The sequence below is a fragment of the Poromitra crassiceps genome (genome assembly GCF_964638095.1).
Source record: "Poromitra crassiceps genome assembly, chromosome: 13".
Classification (NCBI taxonomy): Eukaryota; Metazoa; Chordata; class Actinopteri; order Beryciformes; family Melamphaidae; genus Poromitra; species Poromitra crassiceps.
The window spans coordinates 2,114,212-2,132,423 of NC_139644.1; the positions used below are offsets into that span (position 1 = coordinate 2,114,212).

General features: G+C 48.4%; 1 protein-coding gene across 3 annotated transcripts in view; it reads right to left on the minus strand.

Moving 5' to 3' along the window:
• LOC310788122 (rho GTPase-activating protein 27-like) overlaps nt 1–18,212 on the minus strand; it is a 78,570-nt gene that overhangs the window by 26,713 nt on the left and 33,645 nt on the right. For all 3 annotated transcript variants that reach the window (XM_083649628.1, XM_083649627.1, XM_083649626.1), the window contains exons 5-11: nt 17,278–17,511; nt 14,240–14,416; nt 9,823–9,999; nt 9,015–9,083; nt 2,437–2,532; nt 1,650–1,730; nt 1,327–1,437 (exon numbers count right to left, since the gene is read on the minus strand). In XM_083649628.1, the coding sequence (XP_083505754.1) occupies nt 1,327–1,437; nt 1,650–1,730; nt 2,437–2,532; nt 9,015–9,083; nt 9,823–9,999; nt 14,240–14,416; nt 17,278–17,511 (945 nt within the window). The remainder of the gene's footprint in view (nt 1–1,326; nt 1,438–1,649; nt 1,731–2,436; nt 2,533–9,014; nt 9,084–9,822; nt 10,000–14,239; nt 14,417–17,277; nt 17,512–18,212) is intronic.

Below are 18,212 nucleotides of genomic sequence, written 5' to 3' on the forward strand. Positions count from 1 at the left end.
TTTTTGAAATTGGAGCTTCACTCCCAGAGATATCAAGCATCTCTCACATATTTTTTGGGCCAGCCGACGCGTTTCGCGAAATTCATGAATTTTTTTTTATGAAGACATCTCCCGACATATATACAACCATTTAAATTTGGTGCAATTTGGAGGCAATTTTATTTTCGATTTATTTCTTGTTCTACTAAATGTTTTTATGTCGAAGCCTTCTTCTTCTTCTTCTTTGAGTTTTATGGCGGTTGGCAAACATATATGTGCATTACCGCCACCTACTGGAGTTTGATATCAGCCAAATGCCTGAGGGGTGGGCATGAAAACGAAGGCCACGCGAGCCCAGTGCATTGTGGGAAATGTAGTATTTCGAGTCCCCGCACCCGCACCTCCCCCCCCCCCCCCCCCCCCCACACACACACAGAGAGTGGATTTCGGTTGATATCTCTGTGAGTAAACCTCCAATTTCAAAAATTTCAACGGATTCGAAAACCTTAGGGGCGTGAGATTTAATATATATTCATATCCCCCACGGAAAAGCCGTCCTTTAAGGATCCATGCTAAAGTGTTACAGAGTGCTGAGACAGAGAGAAGGAGTTAAGGATCCATGCTAAAGTGTTACAGAGTGCTGATACAGAGAGAAGGAGTTAAGGATCTATGCTAAAGTGTTACAGAGTGCTGATACAGAGAGAAGGGGTTAAGGATCTATGCTAAAGTGTTACAGAGTGCTGATACAGAGAGAAGGAGTTAAGGATCTATGCTAAAGTGTTACAGAGTGCTGATACAGAGAGAAGGGGTTAAGGATCTATGCTAAAGTGTTACAGAGTGCTGAGACAGAGAGAAGGAGTTAAGGATCCATGCTAAAGTGTTACAGAGTGCTGATACAGAGAGAAGGAGTTAAGGATCTATGCTAAAGTGTTACAGAGTGCTGATACAGAGAGAAGGAGTTAAGGATCTATGCTAAAGTGTTACAGAGTGCTGATACAGAGAGAAGGAGTTAAGGATCTATGCTAAAGTGTTACAGAGTGCTGATACAGAGAGAAGGAGTTAAGGATCTATGCTAAAGTGTTACAGAGTGCTGAGACAGAGAGAAGGAGTTAAGGATCCATGCTAAAGTGTTACAGAGTGCTGATACAGAGAGAAGGAGTTAAGGATCTATGCTAAAGTGTTACAGAGTGCTGATACAGAGAGAAGGAGTTAAGGATCTATGCTAAAGTGTTACAGAGTGCTGATACAGAGAGAAGGGGTTAAGGATCTATGCTAAAGTGTTACAGAGTGCTGATACAGAGAGAAGGGGTTAAGGATCTATGCTAAAGCGTGACAGGTTGGACTCACGTCTTCCGCCAGGCTGTGTCTCCAGCTCCTGGGTGGCGCCGGAGCTCCCGCCTCATCAACTCCATTACCCATGAGCCTTTGGGGCGGCTGGCTGCCGGGGGCTGCTGGGAGCTGGGAGGTGTTGAAATGAGAGGGATCAATGTAATTCAATCAATCAATCAATCAATCAATCAATAAATTCATCCATCCATCCATCGATCACAGTCAGCTGCTGACTGACTGTCTGTCTGTCTGTCTGTCTGTCTGTCTGTCTGTCTGTCTGTCTGTCTGTCTGACTGACTGACCGACTGACTGACTGACAGATTACCAGGTTGATTGATTACCTTCGGCAGCCTCCACTGGGACCTGGTTCCATCTCTCAGGTAGTAGTACGTCTTCCCTTTGTCATCCTCCGACCTGACCCACTACACACACACAGACACACGCACACACACACACACACACACACACACACACACACACACACAGACACACACACACACACACACACACACACACACACACACACACACACACACAGACACACACACACACACACACACACACACACACACACACACACACACACACACACACACACACACACACACACACACACAGTGTGTTAGCACTCGTGGTATTTTATTTAGACCAAGCTCAGAGCGGACCTCGTGCTTTAGTGCACCTCCCTTTGTGCCTTGTGGTTGCCATGGCGACCATACTTTCCACCATAACCAAATGATGTATTTTGCATTATACATCCTGAACCAAACATGATAACACAGAAAAGGTGATGTCTACCCCTATGTTTTCATGGCCAAGGATTACAATAATACCATATACAGCGTCATGAACTGTTCAGGTGAATAGTTAATGGTGAATTCAGTGGCCTTGTGACAAGAATTACAATTACGTAGTCTAATAGTCGGGGGCAGTAGGAATATTTTGGTTAAATTTTTTCCAAAAGCACCAAATTTGGCATAGATGCTGCCCATACCATATTTTATCCATTTTTGACAGGTGCCCCATGGGGCGGCCATATTGGCAAAGTCTAATATGGCCACCACCCTCCGAAAAAACAAAAAGGCTAGAACGATAAATGATAGCAGTTTGTGTGGATGTAGTTATTACCTGCTCCTGGCTCTGTGCTGAGCTGTAAACTGTCTTCCCATCTGTGTCAGTGAGACTGCTCCAACCTGTCACTCTGCCTGGGCCCACACGCTGAGCCTGGAAAGGGTTAACATGGAATTATATCATGGTCTGGGTGAATACTCGTTTGATTGGTCGGCAAGTGTGCCTTAAAACCGTCCATTGCACACGCAATTTGGCTGAAGTTTAATCACTGTTTTTTGTAAATTGTAAATACATTCAACTATTTCACAAAACGCCACGTGACTGAAACACTAGCTGGCTAGTCTCGCAGTGCCAGCTGTAGATGATATCTAGGTCTGGAGCACAACTCTCAAAAGTGGTTAACGCCCACCCCCCAAGCCAAAAAAAGATATTTTTCCGTGACAGACATATGAATTGACCAACCAGGAACCTCGTGGTCGGTGCATTCGGAATGTGTTTATCAGCTAAATCGACTCCAGCACAACTGCAACAAACACATCCTTGAGAGCATCTACGCCGCGGACGTGTCACACTTTCTGTAACGCAGCCATTCAATGATCTTGCCCACTCATTCTTCCTGCAAGAGAGACAGCCTATCGCTACTTTTTGGTCGCTCCTTTTATCACTTCTCTCTTCACGGTGTTCCTGAACGTGTTTCCTTGCTGGACTGTAACATGGGAGGCACATGCTATATGATGCGGTGTACTTCATATATACTATATATATACATATTACAGGACTGTAACATGGGAGGCACATGCTATATGACGCGGTGTGTATAACGTCACTTCCGTCCCGGGGGAATCTGCCGGGTTGCTGACTTCCCTCAGAGACTTGTGATTCAGACCCTCTGTCGCTGGAAGCTCGATGACGTCGACGGTGAGTCTGACTACGTGAGACTACTAGCTGGCTAACATGTAAACGTCACGCTGATTTCATTGGTCAAATCCATTTCCTGCTGAGTAAAACCAATCAATTGTAACAACCAAACTTGCTAGCTAAACCGGAGACAACACTAGCCTGTGTACGGTGATGGAGCTAACTTCACCCCGCTGTAGTGGTGGCTGGATAGTTAGCTTGTCTTGTTGTTAAACATGCTGTAAATTATACTTACTGTTTGTCAACCCTACACAATGTTATTGCTGAGCCAATTAAAAGGTGATTCTATGAGCTGAGCGGACTAGATTCCCAATTTTGATGCACTTCGCCTGCAGTGTTGGGTGGTTGCGATCCAATTTTCAGAATTTAGCCTAACTTTGTAGCGTCATTTAGCCCCCTGTGCGACAAGCTAGCATGGCATGTAATACTCAACTTGCAGCCCGGGGGCCAGATGCGGCCCGCGATAGGGTGCAGAGTGGCCCCCCTGACCATTTTCTAATTCACAATGAAAACTAAAGTTAAATAAAGTTTGACTGAGCTCCAGCTATTGTCAAATATGGCTGTCTGTTCGCCGCCCAGGCACTTACAGTATACAGTATGTACTTAACTAACTTAACTTCACCTAACTAACTATCCTGTGTGCACAAAATTGTGAGACTAAACTCCGGCTGGCACCACAAAATCCTACAATCTGCTACAGAAAAATGTTTGTTTATTGACTGGCCCCTGGCCTCCTGTCATTTTGCAAAAGTGGCCCCCGGGCAAAGCAAGAGTTGAGTATCCCTGCCGTAGGATCTTCTATAGTTTCATATCCTCCCAATACCTTCACTCTGGCTTTAAAAATTTGCCCACTACAGCGCCTACAGCCACTACAGCCCCTACAGCCACTACAGCCACTACAGCCCCTACAGCCACTACAGCCACTACAGCCCCTACAGCCCCTACAGCCACTACAGCCCCTACAGCCCCTACAGCCCTACAGCCCCTACAGCCACTACAGCCCCTACAGCCACTACAGCCACTACAGCCCCTACAGCCCCTACAGCCCTACAGCCCCTACAGCCACTACAGCCCCTACAGCCACTACAGCCACTACAGCCCCTACAGCCACTACAGCCACTACAGCCCCTACAGCCACTACAGCCACTACAGCCACTACAGCCCCTACAGCCACTACAGCCCCTACAGCCCCTACAGCCCCTACAGCCCTACAGCCCCTACAGCCACTACAGCCCCTACAGCCCCTACAGCCACTACAGCCCCTACAGCCCCTACAGCCCTACAGCCCCTACAGCCACTACAGCCACTACAGCCACTACAGCCCCTACAGCCACTACAGCCACTACAGCCCCTACAGCCACTACAGCCCCTACAGCCACTACAGCCCCTACAGCCCCTACAGCCACTACAGCCACTACAGCCCCTACAGCCCCTACAGCCACTACAGCCACTACAGCCCCTACAGCCACTACAGCCACTACAGCCACTACAGCCACTACAGCCCCTACAGCCACTACAGCCACTACAGCCACTACAGCCACTACAGCCCCTACAGCCACTACAGCCACTACAGCCCCTACAGCCCCTACAGCCCTACAGCCCCTACAGCCACTACAGCCCCTACAGCCCCTACAGCCCCTACAGCCACTACAGCCCCTACAGCCACTACAGCCCCTACAGCCCCTACAGCCCCTACAGCCCCTACAGCCACTACAGCCCCTACAGCCCCTACAGCCCCTACAGCCCCTACAGCCCCTACAGCCACTACAGCCACTACAGCCACTACAGCCCCTACAGCCACTACAGCCCCTACAGCCACTACAGCCCCTACAGCCACTACAGCCCCTACAGCCCTACAGCCCCTACAGCCACTACAGCCCCTACAGCCACTACAGCCACTACAGCCCCTACAGCCACTACAGCCACTACAGCCACTACAGCCACTACAGCCACTACAGCCCCTACAGCCACTACAGCCACTACAGCCCCTACAGCCCTACAGCCCCTACAGCCACTACAGCCCCTACAGCCACTACAGCCCCTACAGCCCCTACAGCCACTACAGCCCCTACAGCCACTACAGCCACTACAGCCACTACAGCCCCTACAGCCCCTACAGCCCTACAGCCCCTACAGCCACTACAGCCCCTACAGCCACTACAGCCCCTACAGCCCCTACAGCCACTACAGCCACTACAGCCCCTACAGCCCCTACAGCCCTACAGCCCCTACAGCCACTACAGCCCCTACAGCCCCTACAGCCACTACAGCCCCTACAGCCACTACAGCCACTACAGCCCCTACAGCCACTACAGCCCCTACAGCCCCTACAGCCACTACAGCCCCTACAGCCACTACAGCCCCTACAGCCACTACAGCCCCTACAGCCACTACAGCCACTACAGCCACTACAGCCCCTACAGCCACTACAGCCACTACAGCCCCTACAGCCACTACAGCCCCTACAGCCACTACAGCCCCTACAGCCCCTACAGCCACTACAGCCACTACAGCCACTACAGCCACTACAGCCCCTACAGCCACTACAGCCCCTACAGCCACTACAGCCCCTACAGCCACTACAGCCCCTACAGCCACTACAGCCACTACAGCCCCTACAGCCACTACAGCCCCTACAGCCCCTACAGCCACTACAGCCACTACAGCCCCTACAGCCACTACAGCCACTACAGCCACTACAGCCCCTACAGCCACTACAGCCCCTACAGCCACTACAGCCACTACAGCCCCTACAGCCACTACAGCCACTACAGCCACTACAGCCCCTACAGCCCTACAGCCCCTACAGCCACTACAGCCCCTACAGCCACTACAGCCCCTACAGCCCCTACAGCCACTACAGCCACTACAGCCCCTACAGCCCCTACAGCCACTACAGCCCCTACAGCCACTACAGCCCCTACAGCCCCTACAGCCACTACAGCCCCTACAGCCACTACAGCCACTACAGCCCCTACAGCCACTACAGCCACTACAGCCCCTACAGCCCCTACAGCCACTACAGCCCCTACAGCCACTACAGCCCCTACAGCCACTACAGCCACTACAGCCCCTACAGCCACTACAGCCCCTACAGCCCCTACAGCCACTACAGCCACTACAGCCCCTACAGCCACTACAGCCACTACAGCCCCTACAGCCCCTACAGCCACTACAGCCCCTACAGCCCCTACAGCCACTACAGCCCCTACAGCCCCTACAGCCACTACAGCCCCTACAGCCCCTACAGCCCCTACAGCCACTACAGCCACTACAGCCCCTACAGCCACTACAGCCCCTACAGCCCCTACAGCCACTACAGCCCCTACAGCCCCTACAGCCCCTACAGCCACTACAGCCCCTACAGCCCCTACAGCCACTACAGCCACTACAGCCACTACAGCCACTACAGCCCCTACAGCCCCTACAGCCCCTACAGCCCCTACAGCCACTACAGCCCCTACAGCCCCTACAGCCCCTACAGCCACTACAGCCCCTACAGCCCCTACAGCCACTACAGCCCCTACAGCCCCTACAGCCCTACAGCCCCTACAGCCACTACAGCCCCTACAGCCACTACAGCCCCTACAGCCACTACAGCCACTACAGCCCCTACAGCCACTACAGCCACTACAGCCCCTACAGCCCCTACAGCCACTACAGCCCCTACAGCCACTACAGCCCCTACAGCCCCTACAGCCCCTACAGCCCCTACAGCCACTACAGCCCCTACAGCCCCTACAGCCACTACAGCCCCTACAGCCACTACAGCCCCTACAGCCACTACAGCCCCTACAGCCACTACAGCCCCTACAGCCCCTACAGCCACTACAGCCACTACAGCCACTACAGCCCCTACAGCCACTACAGCCACTACAGCCACTACAGCCCCTACAGCCCCTACAGCCACTACAGCCACTACAGCCACTACAGCCACTACAGCCCCTACAGCCACTACAGCCACTACAGCCCCTACAGCCACTACAGCCCCTACAGCCACTACAGCCACTACAGCCCTACAGCCCCTACAGCCACTACAGCCCCTACAGCCACTACAGCCACTACAGCCACTACAGCCACTACAGCCCCTACAGCCCCTACAGCCCCTACAGCCACTACAGCCACTACAGCCCCTACAGCCCCTACAGCCCCTACAGCCACTACAGCCACTACAGCCACTACAGCCACTACAGCCCCTACAGCCACTACAGCCACTACAGCCCCTACAGCCACTACAGCCCCTACAGCCCTACAGCCCCTACAGCCCTACAGCCACTACAGCCCCTACAGCCACTACAGCCCCTACAGCCACTACAGCCACTACAGCCACTACAGCCACTACAGCCCCTACAGCCCCTACAGCCACTACAGCCACTACAGCCACTACAGCCACTACAGCCCCTACAGCCCCTACAGCCACTACAGCCACTACAGCCACTACAGCCCCTACAGCCCCTACAGCCACTACAGCCACTACAGCCCCTACAGCCCCTACAGCCACTACAGCCACTACAGCCACTACAGCCCCTACAGCCCCTACAGCCACTACAGCCACTACAGCCACTACAGCCCCTACAGCCCCTACAGCCACTACAGCCACTACAGCCACTACAGCCCCTACAGCCACTGAAAGACAGTAATTTCAGATGCAGATGCCAGCATCCTCAATGAGTAGAACTTTTTTCCACATGCACACAACCACAACCCACTCAAAACGGCCCTGCGACCCACTTTTGGGTCCCAACCCACCAGTTGAGAAACACTGGTTTAATGCACACCTAGGAGTAATGCACTTTGGGTCAGGTGGTTCTTCGCCTCCATGTTGTGTCCTTTAATGCACATCTATTTGTTGATTATACATTACATTACATTACATTACATTACGTCATTTGGCAGACGCTTTTATCCAAAGCGACTTACAATAACACATTTTTGTCAGCAATAGAGCAATCTACTATGGAGCACAGTCTGTGATAACTACAACTTCTGAAGGAACAGTGGTACAAGTTTAGGTTAGTGGTACAAGTTAAGGTTAGTTTTTTTTTTTTTTTTTTTTTTTTTTTTTTTGGGGTGAAAGAGAGAGAACGAAGTTAGATCAAGAAGGGCCCAGATGGAGCCTGAAAAGGTGCGTCTTTAGTCTTTTCCGAAAGATCGGCAGTGATTCAGCCGTCCTGACCGAAGGTGGAAGCTCGTTCCACCATTGAGGTGCCAGGGACGAGAAGAGTCGAGATCGGGATGAGCGACTTTTGAGCCCCCGTAGCGAAGGAGGGGCGAGGCGACCTGCACTGGTGGAGGAGCGAAGGGAGCGCTGAGAGGTTTGGAACCTGACCATAGATTGCAGGTACAGGGGAGCTGACTGGTGTACTGCCCGGTAGGCCAGTACCAGTGTCTTGAATTTGATGCGGGCCGAGATGGGAAGCCAGTGGAGCTCCTGGAAGAGGGGAGTGACGTGAGAGAATTTGGGTTGGTTGAATACGAGACGGGCTGCAGCGTTCTGAATGAGCTGAAGCGGTCGGATGTCGGTGGCAGGTAGGCCGGCCAGGAGCACGTTGCAGTAGTCCAGGCGTATACCTTATACCTTACTTATAACCCACAGTATCTGTTTACGGGAGTTAGATATGTTAGCATGTTGCTAACAGGCTATGGAATTGGTTGTTTCCTTTGCTTTCCCCGCCCCTTGTGTGTGACATGAGGATATTTGAGTTTGTCCCTCATACCGATGTGAGGACGGGAGCGTCTGCTTCACTCTGCTCCTCCACAGGATAGTCTTCCTCTGGCAGGGGCGGCTGCAATTATATCAATTAAACAACGATTATTAAAGGGACAACCCAGCATTTTCCATTACATTTAATTTAATAATGTGCTCTTACTGGTTCAATAATAATAATAATAATAATAATAATAATAATAATAATAATAATAATAATAATAATAAAATAACTGTAGAATGACTTGATATTTAAACCCTCTACTTCAGTGGTTCTCAAAACTTTCTTTGACCCCATATATATATATATTAAGCTATACATATATATACAGTATATATATATATAGCGGCCGAGCCTAGGAATCGAGGGCACGTAGCACGTGAGATGCCTAGTTTACTAAATGGACATCATGCTGTATTGAAGAAGAGTTTAAACTAGTGATTGAGACCATCAACTCATTAGGAAAGGGTTTACTGAGGTCATACATCAAGTTTTCCCATTGACTTCCATACAATTAGACTTCTCTTTGCAGTGACTGTATAAACGGGTGAGTTATAGCCTATAAATGATTCACCCCCCTACAGTTGTCAGGAAGGGTGAAATTGGCTATTAGACCAAAACCGTTTTTGAACCAGGCTGTTTCAGCACATTATAAAGTTGGACATTTTAACATGAGGGTCTATGGGGAATGACTCGCTTTGCTGCCAGCCTCATGTGGCCATTCGAGGAACTGCAGTTTTTGCCACTTCTGCGTTGGTTTAATTTTTCCCAGACGGAGTTTGGAGCTGGGTCTGGCTCAAAGCGATGTGTGACGTACCGGGCCGTAGTCCTCCCTCCTGGGGGCGCCGTCAGACTCGCCCTCCGAAGCTCCAGAGGCGGGCGAGGAGGGAGAGAGTGGCTCGGGGGCGGCCCAGGACGTGGCCCCTGAGCTGGGGTTGTAGTAGTACGGTCTCCCTGAAGCTTCGTCCAGGACCTGCTCCCAGCCACACGAACCCTGACACGAGGGAGGAGGCAGACACCAAGTCAGTGAACACTCAGAGAAAAACAGGTCCAAAGCTGCACCTTCTTTTCTGACGGTGTTTGCAAGAGGAAACAAGCAAATAGTGTCCATGTTGTCAGAGCCGGCCTGAAGCATCTGAGGGCCCGTTTCAACAGTTCATATATGAAAAAAAATACCCGTATTCCATGACCATTTTCATTCATTTATTTATATAGGGACAGATACATATATACTATATGCCTTTCTGCATTGATTTCTCTTTGCCTGCTGGTACGGCAACCTCGACACCAGGAATAAGAACTCCCTAGGGAGAATTGTGAAAACGGCTTCAAAAATAGTCGGAATCCATTTTAGGAGCCTAGACCACTTTTTCAACCTGCAGGTGCTGAAAAAAGCAAGGGCTATCTGCTCAGACAATGCCCATCCGCTGAGCTCTGAATATGAGCTGCTTCCATCTGGACTTCGTCTTCGTGCTCCCTTGGCTAAGAAAAATAGATGCCTGCTTCGATTCAAGCTTTAAATGCTACTTAAAGGGGGACTAACCCCCTAGATATGTATTAGAACAGTGATTTGAAAATACCTATGGAAAAAAACAAGAAATGACATATACTCTTGTCTATACTAGACTCTTTGGCTGTGTTAAGTCAAGATTTTTTTTCGGAAATCGACGCCATTACAGTTTGCCTACTGCCTCAAAAATAATTTATTTGAGAGGGGCGATATCTTTATAAATATCAACAATTAGCCAACGCTGGTGGCCTGTATGGAAACAGAAAATCCTGAAATGGTTGATAGTTATATCAATTTGGCCATTCAGTGGCGAACTAGAAATTTAATTATTTTTGTCCCATTTTGTCCCATGTGTGTGTGCGTGGCTTGCATGTGGCTTGTCTAAACTTACGTTAAGAGCCTCGCTGCACACACAGTGAGGACAAACCTCTCGCTCTGGGGTAACACAATGCGAGATTTCTCCACGTAATTCCCTCGTCTAACTAGAGATAAACCGCGCAATGAAATCCGTTTTTAATTTGCGTTTTGGGGCTTGGGGAGAGCTCTTCTCCTCCTCACACTGTTCCCATGCGAATCCCCCCGAGCAGCACACACACACAGACAGAGCCAGTCGCTCTGCTCTGCTGACTTGATTTCCATAAAAGTTGGCGTTGCTTGTACACAGTGATGATATTATATTAGCCGATATGTTTAGAGAAGCTTTGTCACATTGTCACGTCGTAGTATAGCGTTATATTTTACATGTCCGCTAAACTGCGACGAGATTTGTTTGCTGAAATGTCAGACTGTTGAAAGCCCCCGCCTCTCACTGCTGGTGTGTGCTGCTGCCGCGCGCCCCCGCGGGTGCATGAGAGAGCAGACTGGCCGAGAGAAGTGCTTCTGAAGTCGGACTGATAGCCGTGGAAATGTCAGACTGTGCTCTGAGCACAGAGCTGCTGCTGCTGCTGCTGCGCGCGCGCCCGGAGCTTGGTACTAGTGCATGAGGTTACAGTACGACTCTCTCCCGCCCGCTCCCGCCTGGCTGGGCTGGAGACAGTGCTTCCAACTCGGACTGATAATATAAACATCATCATTCGAGCTTATCCAGGTAAGATATTAATAAAGTAGTGACACATTCAGCAGGAAACTAACTATAATTAAGACATGTGCCAACTTTGACGACGTTTGGTTCAGTATTTTAAGAGCAAACTTCAATAGGAATAGGCTTGGAGTTCTGAGGAGCCGAAAGGGTACAGGGGGGGTAGGGGAGTAATTATCTTGAAATCCCATAGTCTTTGGGAACACTGTGACGTCAATGTGTTCCTAATCTCCCATTCATTTGAGAAAAAAAAAAAAAGCAGTGTTGGACCCTTAGAGGGCGCTTATGCCAGTTATGCTGCTGAAAAATGATACAAATGGTAAAATGGCAACAGTTTGGTGTCAAATGTGGAAATTCTGACCAGAATTCTTCACACATCACCCCCAAAGTCATATATATTGGTTAAAAGCTGAAAAAAAGTGTTTTGGAGGTTAGTTACACTTTAAGAGAATATAATGTAACATCTATGCTGCCTTTGTTGGTTGTTGAAGACATTCTATATGGGCATTCATTATATAGGCGGGTTTTAATGTTTTTACTTATTTTACGTTCTCTTGTAGCCTACAATATTAGTAATTAGTAATTAGTAATATTGTAGCATTTTTCTTTCTGTAATATGTAGCGCTGTGTGGCTAAGTGTCCTTCTTGGACTGCCTTGCTTGCACTTATCGGCCATGGCCTCTAATGCACTTTAAACTACACTGGCACTTTTGAACTGCTACTTTGTACTACCTTGTGGTCTATTGTGTCTCCATTTTTGTTTTTATGGTCTATTTGTGTCTGCACTTTGTTTTCATGTTTTTATCTGGAGCTTTGTGTGATTTTATGACTTTTATGTTTTTATGCTTTGCTGCAACCCAAAGTGCCCTTCTGGGACATATGAATAAACTTGAACTTGAACTTGAACTTGAACATTGATACATTTGCCAACGTCCGATGATACGCATCACAGCATTAGGCTAATTTGCAATGACTGTCCCTAGATGTTATTAAAAGCACCTGTTAAAAGCAAATAATAAAGGCATGCTATGTTATTCATTAATGTTGAAACTAATTATTTGAACTCCAATTCTGGTCACATAAGATTGTTTTGATGTTTGAAATGTTTATTTTTGAGCACTTGCTGTAGAATCACACATCATCTGATTCTGTGCCAAAGATCTTAGATTGATAAGAACCAAAAGCTAATAGGTTACATTATGGCGGCAGCGCTGTTGTCAAAACGCATAACAGCTTCCTCTCTTGCCTTCAATACTCTTTGTCTGCGCTACAGCCGAGAACTGCACACCCGCTACCAACACCGACGTAACGTTCACTTATCTGCAAGCCGCATTATTGCTTTATTGTCAACAACCGACTAAAGATTTGACAGCTGAGGCCGGGTTGGAAAGCGTGAGCGTGACTCAAACTGGTTGACAGACAAATCTTTTGGCTACTCAGTGGCGTTTGAGCCCGCCAAAGTGGTTACAGCATTAGGCAGTGGGTTTAGCTAACATAGCTAACAGCTAGCTAGCTAGCTATTATTATTATAACAGCAGTTGCATCCGTCTGTTGAAGCTGTTTGTTGACCAACATCCTGATCCCTCGTTATGGACGCTTTTAATTTGACAACATAAACATTCAAAATTGCCCCTAGCTTTACTTCCTGTTGCAATGTTTGCTAATACAATAGCTGACAGGAAATAAGCTAGGGTTCAAACTGTTCCCATAGCAACCCAATGTGAAAACCATCTATACATTACAACAGCACTCCTGCTCGTATTGCTTAAACATCAATAAAACAGCTTGCTTAAGCTTAAGGTTTGGGTTACAGTTAACAAAGGGAGGCGGACCCAGTTCTATCGCGATGAGGAAGTTGAAAGATGTGGAAGTTACCGGTCGCGATATTTCTTTCCCCATGATGGCGAAGGCTAGGCGAAGGCATGACCTGCCCCTCTCTTTTCTTGTCATTCTAAATTTCATCACCTTGTTTCCTCTGATTAATATATTTAAATTCAAATATGTAACTCTGCTGTTACAATGAGCTGAATTAGTTCACTGTAAATGCGCATTGACCCTGTTTTTATATCACCCTAATCAATTATCTGTCTATAGGCACATACGTGCACTGCCAAGAGTAGCGGCAGCGTTATAAACCATAGATAAAGACCATCGACATAGAAAAGATATATTATATATATTATATCTCAATGATAAAGACTATATTAAAAACATAAATGTACAGTGGCGTCTTTCATGCAGGCTAGTTAAGCGTAACTGCTGTCTGTCTGACCCACTGAGACTGACCACAGAGTGTAGAAAGAGATGCAGGATAGCCAAGCGAATGTGTTTGGATGAACGTTTGACGCTAAGCCAATCAGAGGCAGAGAGAGGGACGGGCTATGCCTTCGCCTAGCCTTCACCATCATCCAGAAAAAAAATCACTTACCAGTCTGCTGATCCCACCCCTTCACCCTTACTTGTCAGAGAGCTATTTCAATAAGTTGTTACGTTAGGTAAGTTGTTACGTTACCTCTCGTTACCTCTCGTCATTGTTTAACAGTTAAACGAGGGGTCACCAGTCGCGGTCGAACAAAAGTTACTTTCTAACAATCATTTTTGGCCTGTGGACCAGCGTTATTATGGTCTGGAGAAGTTAGTATCTACCTGGGAGGAGGCGGGGGAGAGCAGAGGGGAGGGGGAGGCCAGGAGCCCCTCCCTCCCCTTGGACTGGTCCATTTCTCCAGATAGGGGGGCTGGAGGATTGCAGGGGTCAGACCACGTGGTCTGTCCTGTTACAGGATGGTAGTAGAATGTCTTCCCACTGTCCCGGTCAGTATGGACCTACACACACACAAAAACACACACACACACACACACACACACACACACACACACACACACACACACACACACACACACACACACACACACACACACACACACACACACACACACACACAGACACACACACACACACACACACACACACAAACAACATGAGACTCATAGACTGTATAATAAATATGGACATGGGGGGGGGAATATGGACAGGAGGAAAAACTAAAAATAAATCTCGTTATTTTTTGTTCTCGCTTAAACCGAATGTTTTATGGTCACTCAAGATTATCTGGAAGATTTGTTGGCTTGGTTTGAGCCTTAAAACTCTTTATATTTGGATTTATCTAAATGTCTACAGAGAAAATGGAGGCAGAACTTACTTCCGGGGCAAATTACACCACGAAAAGTCACGTGCCTGTTGAGCTCTATTGCTAGGGAACTCTGAAATCTTAGATGTGGGCGGGACCAGCTTCACATATAAGACACTCCATTGGCTCAAAAACCAAGCTCATTTGAATCTGTGGTCACCCAAAACACATGATTGGCCCAAATGATAACCCTTTGTTGTTTCTCTTCCCAGTTCAACAAAACTGTGTCTGGAACAAATCGTGCATTCCTTTATAAGTGGGAACTGGTAATCTTACCGGTTCAAAGTTCATGAGCTGGGACGTGACGTCACTAGAGCTGGTATTTCCCATTCCAAACTCGTAGGAGCCTCAGCAGCCCCGACGTAAAAAATCCAAGATGGCTGATCCGCGCAACAACAGTAGTTATAATCGTATAAATGCTATTTAGCACTTCTGTCTTGTTTGTGTCTCATTAAATCAGCTGTACACACAGCACGGCCTACTTCTATCTGTGCGGACATGAGGCTGCAGTGTTTGAATGCGCAAAATGCCACGAAATGCCTTGTTATCAACTGTTATTGCTAACAATGGCTAGCCTGGCTAGTGAGTGGATCTAACCAGTGAACAAACAGTGAACTTCCCAGCTCAACTTTTCTGCAAATGGAATGCTAACAAAACGGATGTGACGTCTTTAGCCTCCACATCCCAGTTATTTTGCGATAAAGGAATGCACGATCAGAAACGAGTCTAAAAAGAAACCTCCACGGAGGTCCCACCAGCTGGAGGGGGAGGTCCCACCAGCTGGAGGGGGAGGTCCCACCAGCTGGAGGGGAAGCTCGCACCCCCTCCCCCTTTCCTCCTCTCCCATCCAAGCAGCAACAGGGCCAGCCACAGCTATAAGCTGAAACACTGAAACAGCAGCTAGCCACCTAGCAACAAGCTAGCAACACAGCCAAAAGCCTGAAGGAACTGGAGCGCAACATCTCCCCTTCCAACGCACGCACCTGGTTGAGAAAGCACAAGAAACCCAAGCAGCCAGCAACACAGCCTAGCCGGCTACCTCACCTCTCACCCTGCTACGCAAACCAAGGGTTGAGACGCCACAAGGACACACCGCGGCTCGCACCCAGTAGCTGCAGAAAGAAACCCAAGCCACAGCAGACTCCACCACCCTCAAGCCACAGCAGACCAAGGCCGTGGGAAGTGGGGGTGCTGAGAGTGCTACAGCACCCTCTGGTGGATGCTGGAAGTATTGCATGTTTACAAATAAAAAAATAAAATAAATAGTTTAAAAAAAGTTTAATTTAATTTTTGTTGGTTATGTTCATATTCTAACAATATTTTGACTTCAGTAAGTGGCTAATAATGGATCTTAAGTAGTTAAATTATTCCCATTTTACTTCCTGTCGAAAAACAAGGCGGGCCACATTGACAGTGGATGAGGAGTGAGAGGACAGAGCAGAGAGCACAGCACACGCACACACACACACACACACACACACACACACACACACACACACACACACACACACACACACACACACACACACACACACACTTAACTGTGATGATCATGGCGTCAAAAAAGGCAAAGCAGCAAAGCCGAATTTCTGATTTCTTTGCGAAGCCGCCGCCGGCGGCCGGCAGCAGCAAAAGGGCGAAACATTCAACCAAAGCAACTGCTGCGCCTGCAAGTTGTAGCAGTGCTGTTACCCGGCTAGCCCTGGCTGGGCGCTTAGCTGATGCTAACATTCGAGGCATGATGGAAGATTTCATCAGTGTTACCCCCGAGCGAAAGAGCACATTTGGAGTATTATCAGCATAAGGTAAGACACATCTTTTCATTCACTGCCGTGCCGTGCAGTCTACTGTATGTCTAAATGCACATGAGCTGTCTATATATAGCCTTCCTGCTGCACCGTGTAACATGCGTAAAGACGAGCGCGTCTTTACGCATGTTACACACGCGGCGGTGACGCCATGTAAACAAACCACATATCAGTTGTGCGCTCTCCTGGTGGCATAGTCAGTTAACTGTTAGTTTGGTGATCAGATGACCTTGCTTTGCTTTGCTTGTGAATTCTATGTCAGTGGTTGATGCTCTTACCAACATATGTGAACTGTGCGTAAAGGCGCACGGTTACATCAGCTGCTGTGTGAGTATAGTGTCGGTGGTCGCTGTGTGGGCGTTGTTTTATTTCAAGTAAATCTGGTTCTTTTATGAGTCAGTGCCCAGCTGCTGTTGACCTGTTGTGTGTGTGTGTGTGTGTGTGTGTGTGTGTGTGTGTGTGTGTGTGTGTGTGTGTGTGTGTGTGTGTGTGTGTAGCCTATTTTTGATTTGCGACATGACCGCATCTGTCGCTGTTTTATCATAATCCTTTATTATGTAAATCTGGTTCCATGAGCCAGTAGCTACCCAACATTACGTGTGTTTGTGTTCGTGGTGTAGTGCTATAAAGATGAGACCAGACATCTGTACTGTACATCTGTATGTCTAACCATAGGAATCTGCCTTACCTGCCATCCGCTCTGTGGGCTTAGAGGAGATGCGGGGCTTAACAGCCCAGAGGAGGAGCCTGATGAGGAAGGGGTGTGGCCTGGCGGAGACTGGGCAGGGTCTGGCTGAGATGGGGCGGGGACAGTTGGACAGGGGAAGGAAGGGGCGGAGACTGAGAGCTGTGGCACCGACAGCTTCTTCAGGCTGGTAACATTGGCGTAGACGGGCGAGCCAGGACCAAGTGTATTGTGATCCTACAGAGAGAGAGAGAGAGAGATAACGATTCAAGTAACGTTTTAATGACGTCATTGCTTTACACACTCATAACACACACACACACTGGAATCCACTTAAGGTGCTCTCACACCTACCTCCTCGTTTGGTTCGGTTGAATCGCACTAGAGTTCATTTTCCCCTTGGTACCATTCAACCAAAAACGGACAGAACAAGCGGACCGAGACCTGATGAAAGAGGTGTCCTGCTGAAAGAGGTGTCCTGCTGAAAGAGGTGTCCTGCTGAAAGAGGTGTCCTGATGAAAGAGGTGTCCTGATGAAAGAGGTGTCCTGATGAAAGAGGTGTCCTGCTGAAAGAGGTGTCCTGCTGAAAGAGGTGTTCTGATGAAAGAGGTGTTCTGATGAAAGAGGTGTTCTGATGAAAGAGATGTTCTGCTGAAAGAGGTGTTCTGCTGAAAGAGATGTTCTGCTGAAAGAGGTGTCCTGCTGAAAGAGGTGTTCTGATGAAAGAGGTGTTCTGCTGAAAGAGGTGTTCTGCTGAAAGAGGTGTTCTGATGAAAGAGGTGTTCTGATGAAAGAGGTGTCCTGCTGAAAGAGGTGTTCTGCTGAAAGAGATGTTCTGATGAAAGAGATGTTCTGCTGAAAGAGGTGTTCTGCTGAAAGAGGTGTCCTGCTGAAAGAGGTGTTCTGCTGAAAGAGGTGTCCTGATGAAAGAGGTGTTC